Source organism: Emydura macquarii, unplaced genomic scaffold, assembly GCF_026122565.2.
Source record: "Emydura macquarii macquarii isolate MOO-44397 ecotype Brisbane River unplaced genomic scaffold, CSIRO-AGI_Emac_v2 contig_3390, whole genome shotgun sequence".
NCBI classification, from domain to species: Eukaryota; Metazoa; Chordata; order Testudines; family Chelidae; genus Emydura; species Emydura macquarii.
Window position 1 is genome coordinate 8,815,179 of NW_027133527.1, and position 15,200 is coordinate 8,830,378.

Consider the following 15,200-nt stretch of genomic DNA (forward strand, 5'->3'; position numbering starts at 1 on the left):
AGAGAGGAAGGTGATCAGAAACAGTCAGCATGGATTCACCAAGGGCAAGTCATGCCTGGCCAATCTGATTGTCTTTTATGATGAGATGACTGGCTCTGTGGATGTGGGGAAAGCAGTGGATGTGATATATCTTTACTTTAGCAACGCTTTTGGTATGGTCTCCCACAGCATTCATGCCAGCAAGTTAAATAAATATGGGTTGGATGAATGGACTATAAGATGGATAGAAAGCTGACTAGATCATCGGGCTCAACAGGTAGTGATGAATGGCTTGATGACTAGTTGGCAAACAGTAGCAAGCGGAGTGCCCCCGAGATCGGTCTTGGGGTCCATTTTGTTCAATATCTTCCTTAATGATATGGAGCATGGAGTGGATTGCACCCTCAGCAAGCTTGCAGATGACACTAAACTGGAAGGAGTGTTAGATACCATGGAGGGTAGGGATAGGATCCAAAGTGACCTAGACAAATTGGAGGATTGGGCCAAAAGAAATCTGATGAAGTTCAACAAGGACAAGTGCAGAGTACTGCTCTTAGGACAGAAGGATCCCATGCACAGCTACAGACTGGCTGGGCAGCAGTTCTGCAGAAAAGGACCTGTGTGTTACAGTGGACAAGAAATTGGATATGATGTGCCTTATTGCCAAGAAGGCTAATGGCAGATTGGGCTGCATTAGTAGAAGCATTGCCAGCAGATCGAGGGAAGTGATTATTCTCCTCTATTCGGCATTGGTGAGGCCACATTTGGAATATTGTGTCCAGTTTTGGGCCCCCCACTGCAGGAAGGATGTGGACAAATTGGAGAGAGTGCAGTGGAGGGCAACGAAAATGATTAGGAGGCTGGAGCACATGAGTTAGGAGGAGAGTCTGAAGGAACTAGTCTTGTTTAGTCTGCAGAAGAGAAGAGTGAGGGGGGATTTGACAGCCTTCATCTATCTGAAGGGGGGTTCCAGGGAGGATGGAGCTAGGCTGCTCTCAGTGGTGGCAGATGACAGAACAAGAAGCAATGGTCTCAAGTTGCAGTGGGGGATGTCTAGGCTGTATATTAGGAAAATCTTTTTCACTAGGTGGGTGGTGAAGCCCTGGAATGGGTTACCTAGGAAAGTGGTGAAATCTCCATCCTTAGAGGTTTTTAGGGCGCAGCTTGACAAAGCCCTGGCTGGGATGATTTAGTTGGGGTTGGTTTTGCTTTGAGCAGTGGATTGGACTGGATACCTCCTGAGGTCCTTTCCATCCCTAATATTCGATGATTTTTAATATAGAGAGCTGCTCAGTCCCCACCTTTTCAGCGACATTACTCTCTTGACCTTGCCTGAATATCTGATGTTCAGTTCACCATCTCTACAATGAGTCATTTGCACTGCTCCATAGGATCATCATTGCTTTCATCTAAGATGAATGTCCCAAACCTGCTAGTACATCGTTCTTGAATGTATCAGCAGGAATGTTGTAAGCAAGATATGAGAAGTAATTCTTCCATTCTATTCTGCACTAAGAAGTCCTCATCTGGAGTGCTGTGTCCAGTTCTGAGCACCACACTTCAGGAAAGATGTAGGCAAATTGGAGAAAGTCCAGAGGAGAGCAACAAAAAGGATTAAAGATCTAGAAAACATGACCTGTGAGGAAAGAGTGAAAAAATTGAGTTTGTTTAGTCTGGAGAAGAAAAAAGTGAGGGGGGATATAAGTATTCAGGTACATAAAAGGCTATTTTAAAGAAGACAGTCGTACTGATTGTTCTCCTTAGCCACTGAGGAGAAGAAATAATGGCTTAAATTGCAATAAGGGAGATTTAGGGTAGACCTTCGGAAAAACTTCCTAACTATAAGGTTAGTTAAACCTTGGAACAAATTACCTAGGGAGGTTGTGGAATCTCTGTGATTGGAGGCTTTTAAGAACAGGTTAGACAAATACCCATCAGGGTTGGTCTAGAATACTTAGCCTGCCTCAATGCAGGGGACTGGATTAGATGACCTATTGAGGTGCTTTCCAGTCCTACGTTTCTATTATTTCTGTGATCTATACAGATGAAACTTGAAGGAGAAAGTAGTTACTTACTTGTAGCTGGAGTCTCTTAAGATTCACATGGGGAGAATTGAAAATATTTGGGATGACTTTCCCTCCTGATATGACCTTGCCTGAGGTATTCCATAGCTGAAGAAGAGATTTGTTCTGTCCCTTAATTATAGGAGTTTCTACAGGTGTCTGGGCTTGATGGAATGTTGCACACTCCACAAGAGTGGAGATACTTACTGATAATATAAGTAAGCTCCAGTTATAGGTGAGTAACTTTTCTTCATTCCTTGTTGTTGTGTATGCCCTTCAAATCCAGTACATGAAAACTGTTGTTAAATGCCCTTTTATATAGGCATTTGAGCAGGGGGTTGGACTAGATTGACCTCCTGAGGTCCCTCCCAACCCTGATCTTCTCTGATTCTGTGATTGTCACAGAACATCTATATTCACATTTTGAGTGCAGGTCCTCCTGGCTTAGTCAATTTTATTGGTCCCCTAGGAATTCCTTCCAAATATATTGTAGAGAACAATAAAAGTAATTCTTTCTGGTGAGGTGCCCGGAAATAAAAATTGTAACTCTGTAAGCACTTTAGAACAGGTTTGGTTTTTTTGTATGTATACAATGCCTCGTACAGTGGGACGTCCTAGTCAGTACTGCCAAATAAATAATAGGTAGCGTGTCATAGAAATGATAGAGAAAGGGATTATTTTTCCTGGTTCAAGATGTGATATCTCTGTATAAGGTCACAAAGCATGCTAACTTTTAACTGCAATTATCACATCAGAAAGTTTTATCTGCCTTGCCATTCATTATCACTGTAGCTATCCAAATTTCAAACCATTGAAAATCTTTCTTTTGCTGCATTATATTAGCTTATTTTTGTCTCAAATTAATCTCTTATTTCTGCTATATTTGTATTTCTGCCATATTTTTAACCTTTTTTAGTTCTTCTTGCATTATTGCTCTTTCTTGGTATCTGCAACATGGTCCAATGTAATTTCATTTGTACATTTATTTAGTGTGCTGTTGGCAGTCCTCTTTATCAGATTAATATGTTAGATGCAACTATACCTCACATCAGTCATTATGGCTTTCTATCTTATGCTTATCCCTTCGTTAACATATATAGTTATCATTTGTTGTGATGCTATAGCCAGCATCAATCCATGAAACAATACCAAGGCAAGACAATTTGAATTTTTCAAGTAAGGCTTTGTGAGGCTTTACATGAAATCTGGCCTCACTGAAGTCAGTGGCAAAACTTCTATTAACTTCAATAAAGCCAGGATATCATCCACAATAGGGAGATTTAATGAAGATGCACTGCATAGAGTGGTAAAGTTATTTTCTGTTCTCCATTTCAGGGAACTTCAGGCACAGGAAGCCTTGCAGAATGGGCAGCTAGGAAGTGGAGAAAACATCCCTGACCTACAGCCAGGAGTTCTAGCTAGCCAAGCAATGATTGAAAAAATTCTTAGTGAAGATCCAAGGTGGCAGGGTAATGTTCTAGAATTCTGTCTTCTCATCACTGTTTCTATATCTGTCTAGGACTTATTTTGTTTTTTATTGGAGAAGTTTAAAAAAAAAAAATGTTGTTGAATAAAGGTGGGTGGGTGGGTGTGTGTGTGGGGGTGTGTGTGTGTGTGTGTGTGTGTGTGTGTGTGTGTGTGTGTGTGTGTGTGTGTGAAGAATAATATGGATGTTTGAAGAAAAACGTCAAGCAGTCAAGCCCATTTATATTCAAATTGCTTATTGGAAATTCCTGTGTATTGAAAATATTTCTTTTGTATCAAGCCTTTTTTCATTCATTCAATACAAATGTGGCTATTTTATGTCAATTGATAAATGTTTTCCTGATTTAAAGTCAGTAAGAAAACTTGTTTTGTGCCAAGTGATACTGATTTCACTTGAATCTTTTTTTAATGTTTTTAGTCAACTAGTTAAAGGACACTTCTTTTGTTTAATTTGATTAACAAGAACCAGAAAACAAAGAAATGTTACCTCTTTTAGGCTTAGAGTGAGTTTTTTAAAATCTAAAATTACTGTAAATTAGTAATATGACAGGTCACATAAAATTATGCCCAACTGCCCTAGTTTTCATTAAGCTTTTAGTCTGGTTGTAATTTTGACATTTGGTATCACACATAGCCATGAATTTTTAAAATCAGGAGAACATTAGTATTTTTATCCAAATGCTACTTTGGAACAGATGGAACACAAACTGCTGCAATACCTCTGATCTTCAAGAATAAAGTATTTTGTTTCTTTGTTTTAGGTAGATTTGCATATCTTACAATATGCAAAGGGGAGACAATTATATAGGAAAGACAGATGAGGTTAAAGAGGTGAGGGAGTGGTGTGTACCTAAATAATTCTATAAAACTGGGCAAGCAGTTTGAGTAGAGAGAACCACACAGTTGAATCTATAAGGAATATGAATCCCAAGCTATAAGAATATCAATATAATAGTAGGCTTTACTACCAGCCTCTATATCAAGAAAAGGAAATTGAATGCACTATGTTCAGAGAAATCACAGGCAGCAAAATCTAACAAAATAAGTGGAGAGAGAAATAGCATGGTCCACGAGTTAGGGTGCTACCCTGGGATTTGCTAGATCTGGATTCAGTTCACTGCTCCACCACAGATTCCCAGAGACACCTTTGGCATGTCACTTAGACTCTCTGTACCTCAGTTCCCCATCTGTCAAATGAAGATAATAGCACTCCTCTCAAGGGTGCTGTGAATGAATACATTGTGAAATGCTCAGATACTACAGCAGAGGGGCCAGATAATTAGTTAGAATAGAATAGAGTTGAACTACCTGCATATAAACTGATGAAATGGCAAAACAGGACATAGCTGAGAGAAAAAATTTCTAAGTATTCTAAATGATTGGAACAGATTGTTTTAGAGCACACAAGAAGAGTGGATGTTTTCAACTAAGTAACACTCAGGAGTTGATTAAAAAAATAACAGTAACTAAGCCACTAAGTAATACCAATCACAACATAATTTTCAAGATTTTTTGGGGGGGAAAGGAGGGTGGAGGGGGTAATATACCAAAAAGTGACTTAGGGACATTAAACTTTAGAAAGGGAGTTCTTAATATAATGAGAAGGCAAGTCAAAAAGGCCATAAAGTCAAAAGTGGCATGGTAGCTACTTAAAACAAAACAACAAAATAATAGTCTCAGAAGGCATGCTTACCATTGATCATAAAGGCAGCCAGGAAGGCAAGGAGTAAACCACTGTAGCAGAGTGGCAAGTTTCGAGAAGCCAAACATAATACTTCAAAATCTGGAAACTTCATCCTAGTGAAATCAATAAACAGGAGTATAAATTATAGCAGATGATACATAAGTGGGAAATTAGAAGGGCTCAATTGGATTTTGAAGAGCAAATAGACAAATGTGTAAAACAACGGGATTATTTTATATATATGTAGTGAGACAGAGTGGCCTCCCTCCTGGTGGGGGGAGCCAGGATGGGCTCACCCCTTGCACTGGTAGCTGAGAGGCGGGACAGGAAGTGTAAGAGACGAGGCCCTGACTCAGTTGGGGCAGATCCAGAGAGGGAGATAGCCTACTGCGGATCTCCAGCTCAGCTACTGAACCAGGTAGTACCCTGACCCCAGAGGAGACTGAGTGCAGAGAGGAGTTGCTAGGATTGCAGGCTGCCGAATACCCCAAGGAGACAGAGGACCCTTGGACTGTGGAGCCCTATCCTCAGACTGTGGTAGGAAGTATCTAGAGAAACCAGACGTTAGTCCGTTTTTGCTGTCAGAGCACAAGGCAGTGTGTTTCAGTGGGATTCCTACTGACCCAGTGGTGGAGACACCACTGTTGGGCCCTGGGCTGGGACTCAGTGGAGTAGAGTGGGCCTAGGTCCCCCCTCCTGCCAACCCCACCCTTTGGACACTGTCTTAATCCCCTACCTGACAGAGATGGATCAAGCGGCCTTTTGGGGGCTTCTGAGCAACGAGGCCCACGACTTTGGATGGGTGAAGGCGGCCATCCCGGCTGCCCTGGACATTACTCTGGAAATCTTCCAGCGATGGTTCTAGGGAAAGTTCTACCTGCTGGACACCTGGACTTGGGTCGTAGTCCAGGAAATAAAGGACACCTGCTGATGGTGGCTACAAGCCGAGCGGCACTCTGTGACCAACGTGGTTGAGCCAGTTGCCATGGAGCAGTTCGTCTACATCTTCCCGCCCCGAGAGAAGGTTTGGGTCCTCCAACACTGACCTGCAACACTGAGTGCAGCTTGATTGGAAGACTTCTTGGCAACCCCTGTTGGGTCGGGAGCCTGGGCCACCACACCATGACCAGCCACCACGGCCCAAAGCCAACTTGCAACCTGGACCCTGGGGTCATTATGGCTGAGGGAGTGATGCTCTTCGCCAACCTGAATCGGCAGTTCAAAGAGCCGGCGGATACCCCAACAAGAGAGGGATGCTTTGTAACCCAAGCCCCCCATGACACCGGATGAACACAGGGGTCCTGCCAGGGTGCCCAGAACTGGGGCCCTGCTTTTCATGCAGTTGCTTTGAACACCTGCAGCAGGAATGCCCAGATATGGACTGCAGCTTTTGTCAGGTCTGCATGGGGGAATCCTGTGTGCACAGGCAGCCTGCCACGAAGCTAATGACCCTTAAATAAATGTGGAGGTTGTAGCATATTAGTGGGGAGCACAGACCACTGGCTGCACAGAGGTAGGAGATCACCCTGCAGCCCTGCTCCCTGGGACACTGATTCGGTGGTGAGGCTGCACCTGACGAGCACAAGAGCTGGGCCTGCCCCAGAGGTCTGTGTCTTGAAGGTTGGGGGGGGTGGGGTGGAGCTGCAGGTTGATCTCCCACCTCCATGCAGCAGTAGCCTGTGCTCCCCACTGTCATGCCGGAGCCTCCACATTTATGTATTGACAAACAACATTTGCAGAATTTTAAAATATTGTATGCAAAATTTCTAATTTTTTTGGTGCAGAATTCCCTCAGGTGTAATAACAACAAGGCTGGAAGTTAAAGCCAGACAAATTCAGATTAGAAATTGGGCACAATATTTTAACAGTGAGGGTAATTAACCATTTGAACAAACTACCAAAAGGAAATGGTAGATTCCCCATCTCTGGTTGTCATCAAATCAAAACTGGATGCTTTTCTGGAAGGTATGCTTTAGTTAAACACCAGGGCGCAGTACATGGGTAACTAGTTATAAATCCATGGCCTGTATTGTACATGTGGTCAGGCTAAATAATGATCCCTTCTAGCCTTAAAAACTGCGAATCTATGAAAAATCTATTCCCCAAGTAGGTATCTCTTATCATTCTCTTGGATAAACTAAATATATCGGGTCTTTAATGTTTCACCATGAAGCAGAATTTTTCAAACCTTTCTAAGCCCTTTACCGTTGTTCCATCTTCTTTTTGAAGTGGGGACAAAAGAACTGAATACAGTTTTCCAGTAATTGACTCACCATTGCAATATATAGTATAGTCAAGTCAGCAATCCATGAACATCTGAGAGTCCTTCATGAAGAGTTTTCACACTACTTCCCAACGCTACCAGAAGTACTTCATTCCCTGGTGAAGAACCCTTTTAGTGTGATGGCTGAGCAATTATCTACTGAGGATATTCACTCACAGGAACAGGTTGTCAACATGATCAATGATGATGAAGTGAAAGCAAAATTCACACAGCTGCCTCTAAATCAGTTCCGGTGCTCTGTTGCAAGTAAATACCCAATGGTGTCTGAAGTTTCCCTGAGAGTTCTTCTACTATTTCTCACTACCTATGAATGCAAGAGTGGATTCTCCAGCCTTCTCACAATAAAGCTGAAATCTTGAAACCAGCTTGATGTGAAGGACGACATCTGATGCATCCTTTCTAAAATAATGCCAAGAATAAAACTTCCTGTGTCAAATAAACAGCATCATCTATCTCAATGATTTTTGGCTGCTTCTGGTAATTAATTGCTGTCAAGTTTTAAAATGAAATTCTACTTAAAAACTTATAACAATAATGGATAAAAATGTTTGTCAACTTAAAAACGGTGAGAAAAGTTAAATTCATTTTAAGCAATAGGGTTTAAATTTAGCATTTAACTTAGTGTTAAATATAAAAAATGTGTTTTTAATTTCTAAGTGGGGGTCGCACTTAGAGGCTTGCTGTGTAAAAAGGGTCACCAGTACAAAAAGTTTGAGAACCACTGCTTTGTCTTTTTCAGCATCACTGCATTCCAACATATAGTCCTGCATTTTGTGTGACCTACACGTTCAATTCCTAGATGTATGACATTGCATTTGGCTGTATTTAATGCATGCTTTTTCAAAGGAGACTGCATTACTACTGCATTATGGTCCATATAACTAACTAGTCCCTATCATCATTTACCACTTCACTAGTTGTTGGAATTAATGTTATAGAATTATATTGACAAAACATAGAGTGTTTTTTTCCCAAGTGCTCCCCATAGTTCCAAGAGGTGTTAGAAACAAATACTGTTCAGAGAAGTCCTTGGCCCTAGATGGACAGAGTGAGAGAGAGTCAGGAAAAGGGCAGGTGAGAGCTGTATAGGGGAGGCTGGAGAGTAGAGGTGGTCTCCAGAGAAAGCAGCAGAGAAAGGAAAGCTGTCTGCAGGCTCTCCCTGAAGAAGGCCATGGCTTTATGATCCGGTATTGTAATTCCTATGCTTCTGTGTTCCAAAGAGGATTCATCTACTACAAAGTGGATTCTCAGCTTTGTTTTTAGATAGCTTCTTGGACAAGAATCCTGTTTGTGAGGGAGTAGTTGTGGCAAATAGGGTTTGATAATAAACTTGTGTGGCAGTATAACTAAGAAGTCATTATTTTCCTTTTGTAAATTTAAGATTATAATATTCAGTACCAGTAAGGTAATACAGGAGAATTTCCACAGTAACCTCATTCTTTGCATCTGACAATTTGCATCTGACAATAATGGAACTATTTTTTCTTGGATTTTTAAAAATAATCACTTGAGTGGAAAATTACTTTGGAAAAAAACTTTTTATATTAAGGTGGTGATGGAATTTTATTAATGTAGCTTAGCATTTGTGGGCCTAATAGAAGAAGTGGGCTTATGAAAGGGATTTGAATTATAACAGAGAAGTTGCCAGATGCATTGGGATAGAGAGGCCATTCCAAGTGTGTGTGTGTGTGTGTGTGTGTGTGTGGGGGGGGGGGGGGGGGGGGATGGGATATGATTATGAAAGTGGGAGATGAAAGGAATGGTAAGGCTAACATCATTAACAAAGCCTAGGAGATAATAGGAGATACTCTAAGAGACAAATGATGTTGGCCTGGAAAGCAAGGAATTAGAAGTCTAGATACACTTGACAAAGGGAACCAGTGGAAAGATTTAAGGAGAGGAGGAATGTTGTCCAAGTGGAAAGTGAGGAAAATTATTTGGGCTGTTGCCTTCTCAGTGGACTGGATGGGTGTAATATTAGAATTAATGAGGCTGGGCAGGAAATTGTTGAAGTCAAGGTATGAGGCAACCAAGGCAAGAATAAGCATACCTGTAGGGACTGATAGGAAGAGTTGGCAGTTTGGATGTTGTGGAGAAAGAAATAGAAATATTTGGCAACTGTCTGGATGTGTGAGAAGTAGAGAGAGGAGATGAAAATTGCTTATCATTGAGTCTCAGTGATCAGGAAGAAGATGGTGTTGTCAGCAGCCAGGGCGAAAGGAATGATTTTTATGAAGAAAAATGGAAGAGCTTGATTTTTTTACATCTAGCTAATGGCAAGGTATCCCGTATATATTAGAAGATAGTTGGAGATATGATTGTACCTAAGAAGGCAAGTTGGGTGGAGAAGTAAATGTAGAAGATAGTTGAACCATGAGGGATGAAGTTGTCCAGAAAAAGGTTGCACAAAGGGATCAAGGACAAGCCCTTAGAGATGCTGCAAAAGTGGGGAAGGAAGAGGAACTGTCAAAGGAAAATTGAAGAAACAATTGGAAAGATACCAAGTGAACACAGGGCCATTGAAACCAAGCAATGAAGTATAATCAAAGAAGAGGGAATGATCTAAAGTATCAAAGGCAGGGAAAAGGTCAAGAAGGACAAAGATAGAGAAGTGGCACTGAAACCTTGCCAAGACCACTTTATTGAAGAACATTAGTAAGGGCGAGTTTGGTAAAGAATGCTAAAGTCAGACTGAAGGGGATCCAGAGAAGAATATTGCATAAGGTCCTAGTTACATATCTCACTAAAATGAATAATATACTTTCAAATTTTAATATTAAAGAGCTTATTTTTATTTTTGCTTTTAGCATTTATAAGTACAAGACTGTATGAAGAATACTGGAGAAAAATGTTAAAAATACTTATTGAGAGCTTCTGAATATTTTGTGTGGTGTTGGGATTCTACTTGTATTTTATTTGTACTTATTGTGAGGGTAAGGTTTTTATTTAATATAAAAATGATAATGCTTTATTTGTCAGACTGCCTAAATGACAATAAAATCCAGGTCTCATCCTAATTGTTTATGAGTGGTGATGTGTACAAACCAGGCTTTTTATACAAAAGATAAAAGAAAAGGGACACTTTATTGCTTTCAGGGGTTTTATTTGTACCTGGATAATGCAAAGTTAAAGTATTAACTTATTTTGAATTTGTTCATCTGTTTACAGATACTAATTTTGTATTAGCTGGCTACAAGACAGAACAATGCACCAAACCCCCCAGACTCTGCCGCCAGGGTTATGCATGTCCCCATTATCACAACAGCCGAGATAGAAGACGGAATCCCAGAAAATTTAAATACAGGTGCATAAATAAATACTAAGAACGTGGTTTCCTAACTATGGGTTTGTGTCCCCCATGGATCAGTAGAACAGTTATTGGAGGACTTATTTCCTTGGATTACACTAACACTGCAACTGGATATATCTGGTTTAACAGTATTCAGTTTTTGTGATGAGCCCCATAAAACTATAAGAAACAGACTTCTGTTCAGAATGATTGCACAGCCCTGAAAAGGGTAGTAATTAAAATGCAACTAAAACATCAGTCTTCCCTGAGAGGAAGTGAAACAGTTTTTGCATCTCTTGGCACCAGTTCAGAATCTTGATTGTTCCTCCTTCAACTGCTGTTAATAGACAGAAGGATCGTTCATAACTTCTGGGTTTATCTGATTCTTCCTGCTACAACTTCCTTTCCCCAGGCAATACTTTTATAACTAAACTTTGCTAAAAACAGGCTGACATTTGACTTTTAGTATGAATTGGTGGTCTGAGAAATGTAGTTTTTCAGTTCCTGTACCCTCAATTCAGTAGTGCAGTATTGACGGGATTGGCCTAACAATCTCATGATTGTAAGTCGCCATCACTATACACAAGAGAAATGCAATTCCACCGTGGTTTATATATCTTTTTATCAAAAGACTGCATTTGCCCAAAGAGCTACCAAAATGTTGTGGGCCCACATCTACAGGCTTCAGAGGCCCCAAAGCCTGGCTTTTGTGATAAGCTGTTGTTACAGAAATGGAAACAGTGGGCTTCCACAGTTGAGACTCTACTTTTGACTTAATGGGAAAATATTTGAGTTTGCTGCTGGGGAATTAGTACAAATGCATGTTTGGATTTCACTTTTCTCCAGGTCTACTCCTTGCCCCAGTGTAAAACATGCAGATGAGTGGGGTGAACCTTCCAAGTGTGAAAATGGGGATAATTGTCAGTATTGCCATTCTCGTACTGAACAGCAGTTCCATCCTGAGGTAAGAACTGAGGTTATTTTTCCCCATTGTTCAGTGTGTTCAACTGAACATGGTTTATCTTAATAATGGAAATAGACAAAGGTTTGGCTTACCAAATGGGGCTTACCATATAGTAAATCTAATTAGTTTTCTGATCTGTTAAAGAAGTTGCAAGATTTCTGCAACAGTTCTAAGTTGCCTTTTTAATGTACTAACTATAACATTAGAAATTTTATTTCTGAAGTCTGTCTGTTTGATCTGTCTTCGGAGCATTGTACCTTCATATGTCTTCTTAAAAGTAGATATATTTTATCAAGAGTTGTGTGGCACCTGGAGAGTGGTTCATGCAATAGTTGAATTTGTGGAGATATTTGCTCTAAAACAAAACAAAACAAAACAACTTGCTAGGAAAATCATTTGTACTGTTGCAGTGTTCCCCTATTAGCATCTTTTAGAGCACTAATTATGAAGGAGAGCTAATTTCATAATGTCTCCTACAATATTTGAACATAAATCAAATTACATTTTCACATGATTTGTAGTTCTTTTTGCCATGCTTCTTAACACCAAGATGTAAGATTTGTTTAAACAATCCTTTTCACTAGTCAGCCTATATCTTGGTCCTGCAGTAAAGTCATAATGGTGACTCCTGTGACATCACAATAATTTCTGGTAAACCTCTGTGGTAAAATCACAGTTGTAAGAACATTTCATGTAGTTGATTGGGGAAAATTGAAGAGACAAATGGAAGAAGGAAAGAGAAGAAAACAAACATTCGTCATGTATGCGTCAGTGTGGGTATGAATGTGTCTCATTCGCATGAGTTTGGAATTTTGAGGGGCCATGAATATGAGGGCATAAAGGGCCCTGTGTGTCAACCTTGCTGTAATTCCCTCTTACTATTTGTCTGTTTGTTCTGTGTTTATGCAGCCTCTAGCACACGACTGGGGCTCCTAGGTGCCACGATAATACAAATAATGGGGAAAAAAGAATTTTTGGGTAAAGTCCTCAAAACCCTCCTCGACTTGAAGAGGCAGAGGCATGATGCTGACAGGGAAGAAAGCCTGAGAAAAAATATCAGTACCAAAGTCAACAGCTATTGGTGTCTTGTTGCCTATCCTGGCACCCACTGACTGACCCACTGCTTGGTGCCAAGATATGAGTTTGAAGATCTGCCTTCACCGTTCCTGGCACCAGCCCTGGTAACCTCACTGGAACCGCACCCAACACTGTTGCTTTTTCTGGAGACATACTTTTCTTCCCCTGAGCCATTCCTTCTTCCCTGCTTCAAGCAGAGAGCACTCTCCAGAGAGAGAGGAGTGGTACCGTAAAGAATTCTCCAGAACCACATGCTATCAGGCCTTGATGCATGAATGGCAATGGATGGGGCACCCACAACCTTGCCAAGATCTATACAACATACCACTGTGGCCATATGTGTCCTACTGGGGTCGTCCTCCTTATGCTGTCAAAGCAGAGCTCCATTACATCTCCACTAAAAGGATGAGGTTGAAGGCATTGTTGGCATCTATAGTCAGAGCTTTTTCCCCAGAACAAGAGTTACTCCAACCTAAAGAGTCATCATTTCCCCCCTCTGAGGCAGTTGCCCCAGCACTGACATGGACCATGACTGACATCAGGGCATTCCAGGAGCTGCTCTTCAGGACATTGTGGAAATTGATATAAGTGACAATAATCCACGAGAACATGCATAAAATGTTCAACATCCTAAGCTCCTTAGTGCCCACAAGGATCACCCTTCCAGTTAACGAAGGCATGTTAGAATCTGCAAAGGCCTTTTGCGCATCTCAGTCTTGCTTTCCATGACCTCAAAGCAGGTGGAGAAATGTTACTAAGACCCACTCAAGGGCTTTGAACACTTCTTCACATATCCCACACTAGGATTGCTTGTTGTCTTGGTGGTCCAGGAAGAGACTAGATACACTATAGGGAACCCAAAAGACAAGGGTCCCAAGAAGCTGGGTCTTTTTGGGAGAGAGGATTGCTCATTGGTGTGCCTTCAATTTAGAATCACAAATTAGAACTTTATTCGCAAAACATAGCATTCTAATGTGGAAAAGGGTGATTCCATTCCTCTTGAGACTCCTGCAGCAGTGGAGGGAGGCACTCAAAGATGTAATTAAAGAAGAGTAAATGGTAGTCAAAACAGCACTACAAGCAGTGATGGATGAATTTGAATACAGCTGCTCAGTCTGTGGTCACAGGAATCATAGTGTGCCAGGCCTCTTGGCTGCAGGTATCTGGGCTCCTCAAAGAGGTCCAGGCCATCAAGAACTTACGTGTTGAGGGCATGCACTCACTGAGTTCCATAACTGACAAGGCACTTCATTCCCTGAAGGATTCCAGGACAGCGCTGAGATCCTTGGGAATTTGTACTCGAGCACGGTACCTTAAATCTTTCTGGTACCAGTACCCTCAAAGGCTGATAACACCATTGTGTCTTCACAGTCACCAACCAGAGTACCCACCCACAGGAAGAGACCCATTTACTCTAGAAGATGTCTGTCATCCCCTTCATATGTTATGCAACAACCTCTCTTCCAGAAGTAGAGGTTGATGGGACATTTGGGAGCTACAGCCAACTTTTAGAAATTCTTGCCTCCCTTCTGTTGCGTGTGGTCAGAGATGATAGCCAACAAATGGATGCTAGACATCATTGTCTGTCTATCCCATTCAGTTCCTCTTCTTCCCTGTCCCTCTGCAGGGACCCTTCTCACAAGAATCTTTTACAAAAAAAAGTGGCCTTATTCCATGGGCCTCTAGGGCATAGGCTTCTACTCCCGATATTTCCTCATTCTGAAGAAGAATGTATGTCTTCATCCTACGCCACTGCCTCAGGTTCAAGATGGTAATGCTTCTATTCCATCGCTTCAGACTCAGGACTTCTTGTGGCTCTTGACTTGCAGGACATGTACTTCCACTTTGCCATTCATCTGGCTCACAGGATGTATCTCAGACTTGTATGGTGGGACCAAATCATTACCAACACTAAGTACTGCCTTTTGGGCTCTACATGGCACCAAGTCTTCATGAAGTGTGCCTTGTGGTGGTGGTGGCAGCTAAGGGAGAAGGGCATCCATGTCTATCTATATCTACACAGCTGTCTGATATGGGGCAGATCCTATCAAGAAACTTGGAAAAGCCTCAGCTATGCCCTTTCTCTCTTCATCCTGTCAGATCACTTGGTGAACCATGAGGAAAAGTTCAGTTTTCAAAGTGGAGAGAGGCAAATAGAATCCAGAATGATCTGTATTGGGACCAGTGCTGTTCACCATATTCATACATGATTTGGAAAAGGGGGTAAATAGTGATGTGGCAAAATTTGCAAATGATACAAAATTACTCAAGATAATTAAGTCCAAAGCAGAATGGGAAGAGTTACAAAGGGATCTCACAAAACTGGGTGACTGGACAACACAATGGCAGATGAAATTCAGTGTTGATAAATGTAA

At 41.3% G+C, this 15,200-nt stretch overlaps 1 protein-coding gene across 4 annotated transcripts in view; it reads left to right on the plus strand.

Annotated features, from left to right (window-relative positions):
* UNKL (unk like zinc finger) overlaps positions 1–15,200 on the plus strand; it is a 133,423-nt gene that overhangs the window by 25,213 nt on the left and 93,010 nt on the right. For all 4 annotated transcript variants that reach the window (XM_067534363.1, XM_067534364.1, XM_067534365.1 and 1 more), the window contains exons 4-6: positions 3,378–3,511; positions 10,664–10,799; positions 11,631–11,748. In XM_067534363.1, coding sequence (XP_067390464.1) covers positions 3,378–3,511; positions 10,664–10,799; positions 11,631–11,748 — 388 coding nt within the window. The remainder of the gene's footprint in view (positions 1–3,377; positions 3,512–10,663; positions 10,800–11,630; positions 11,749–15,200) is intronic.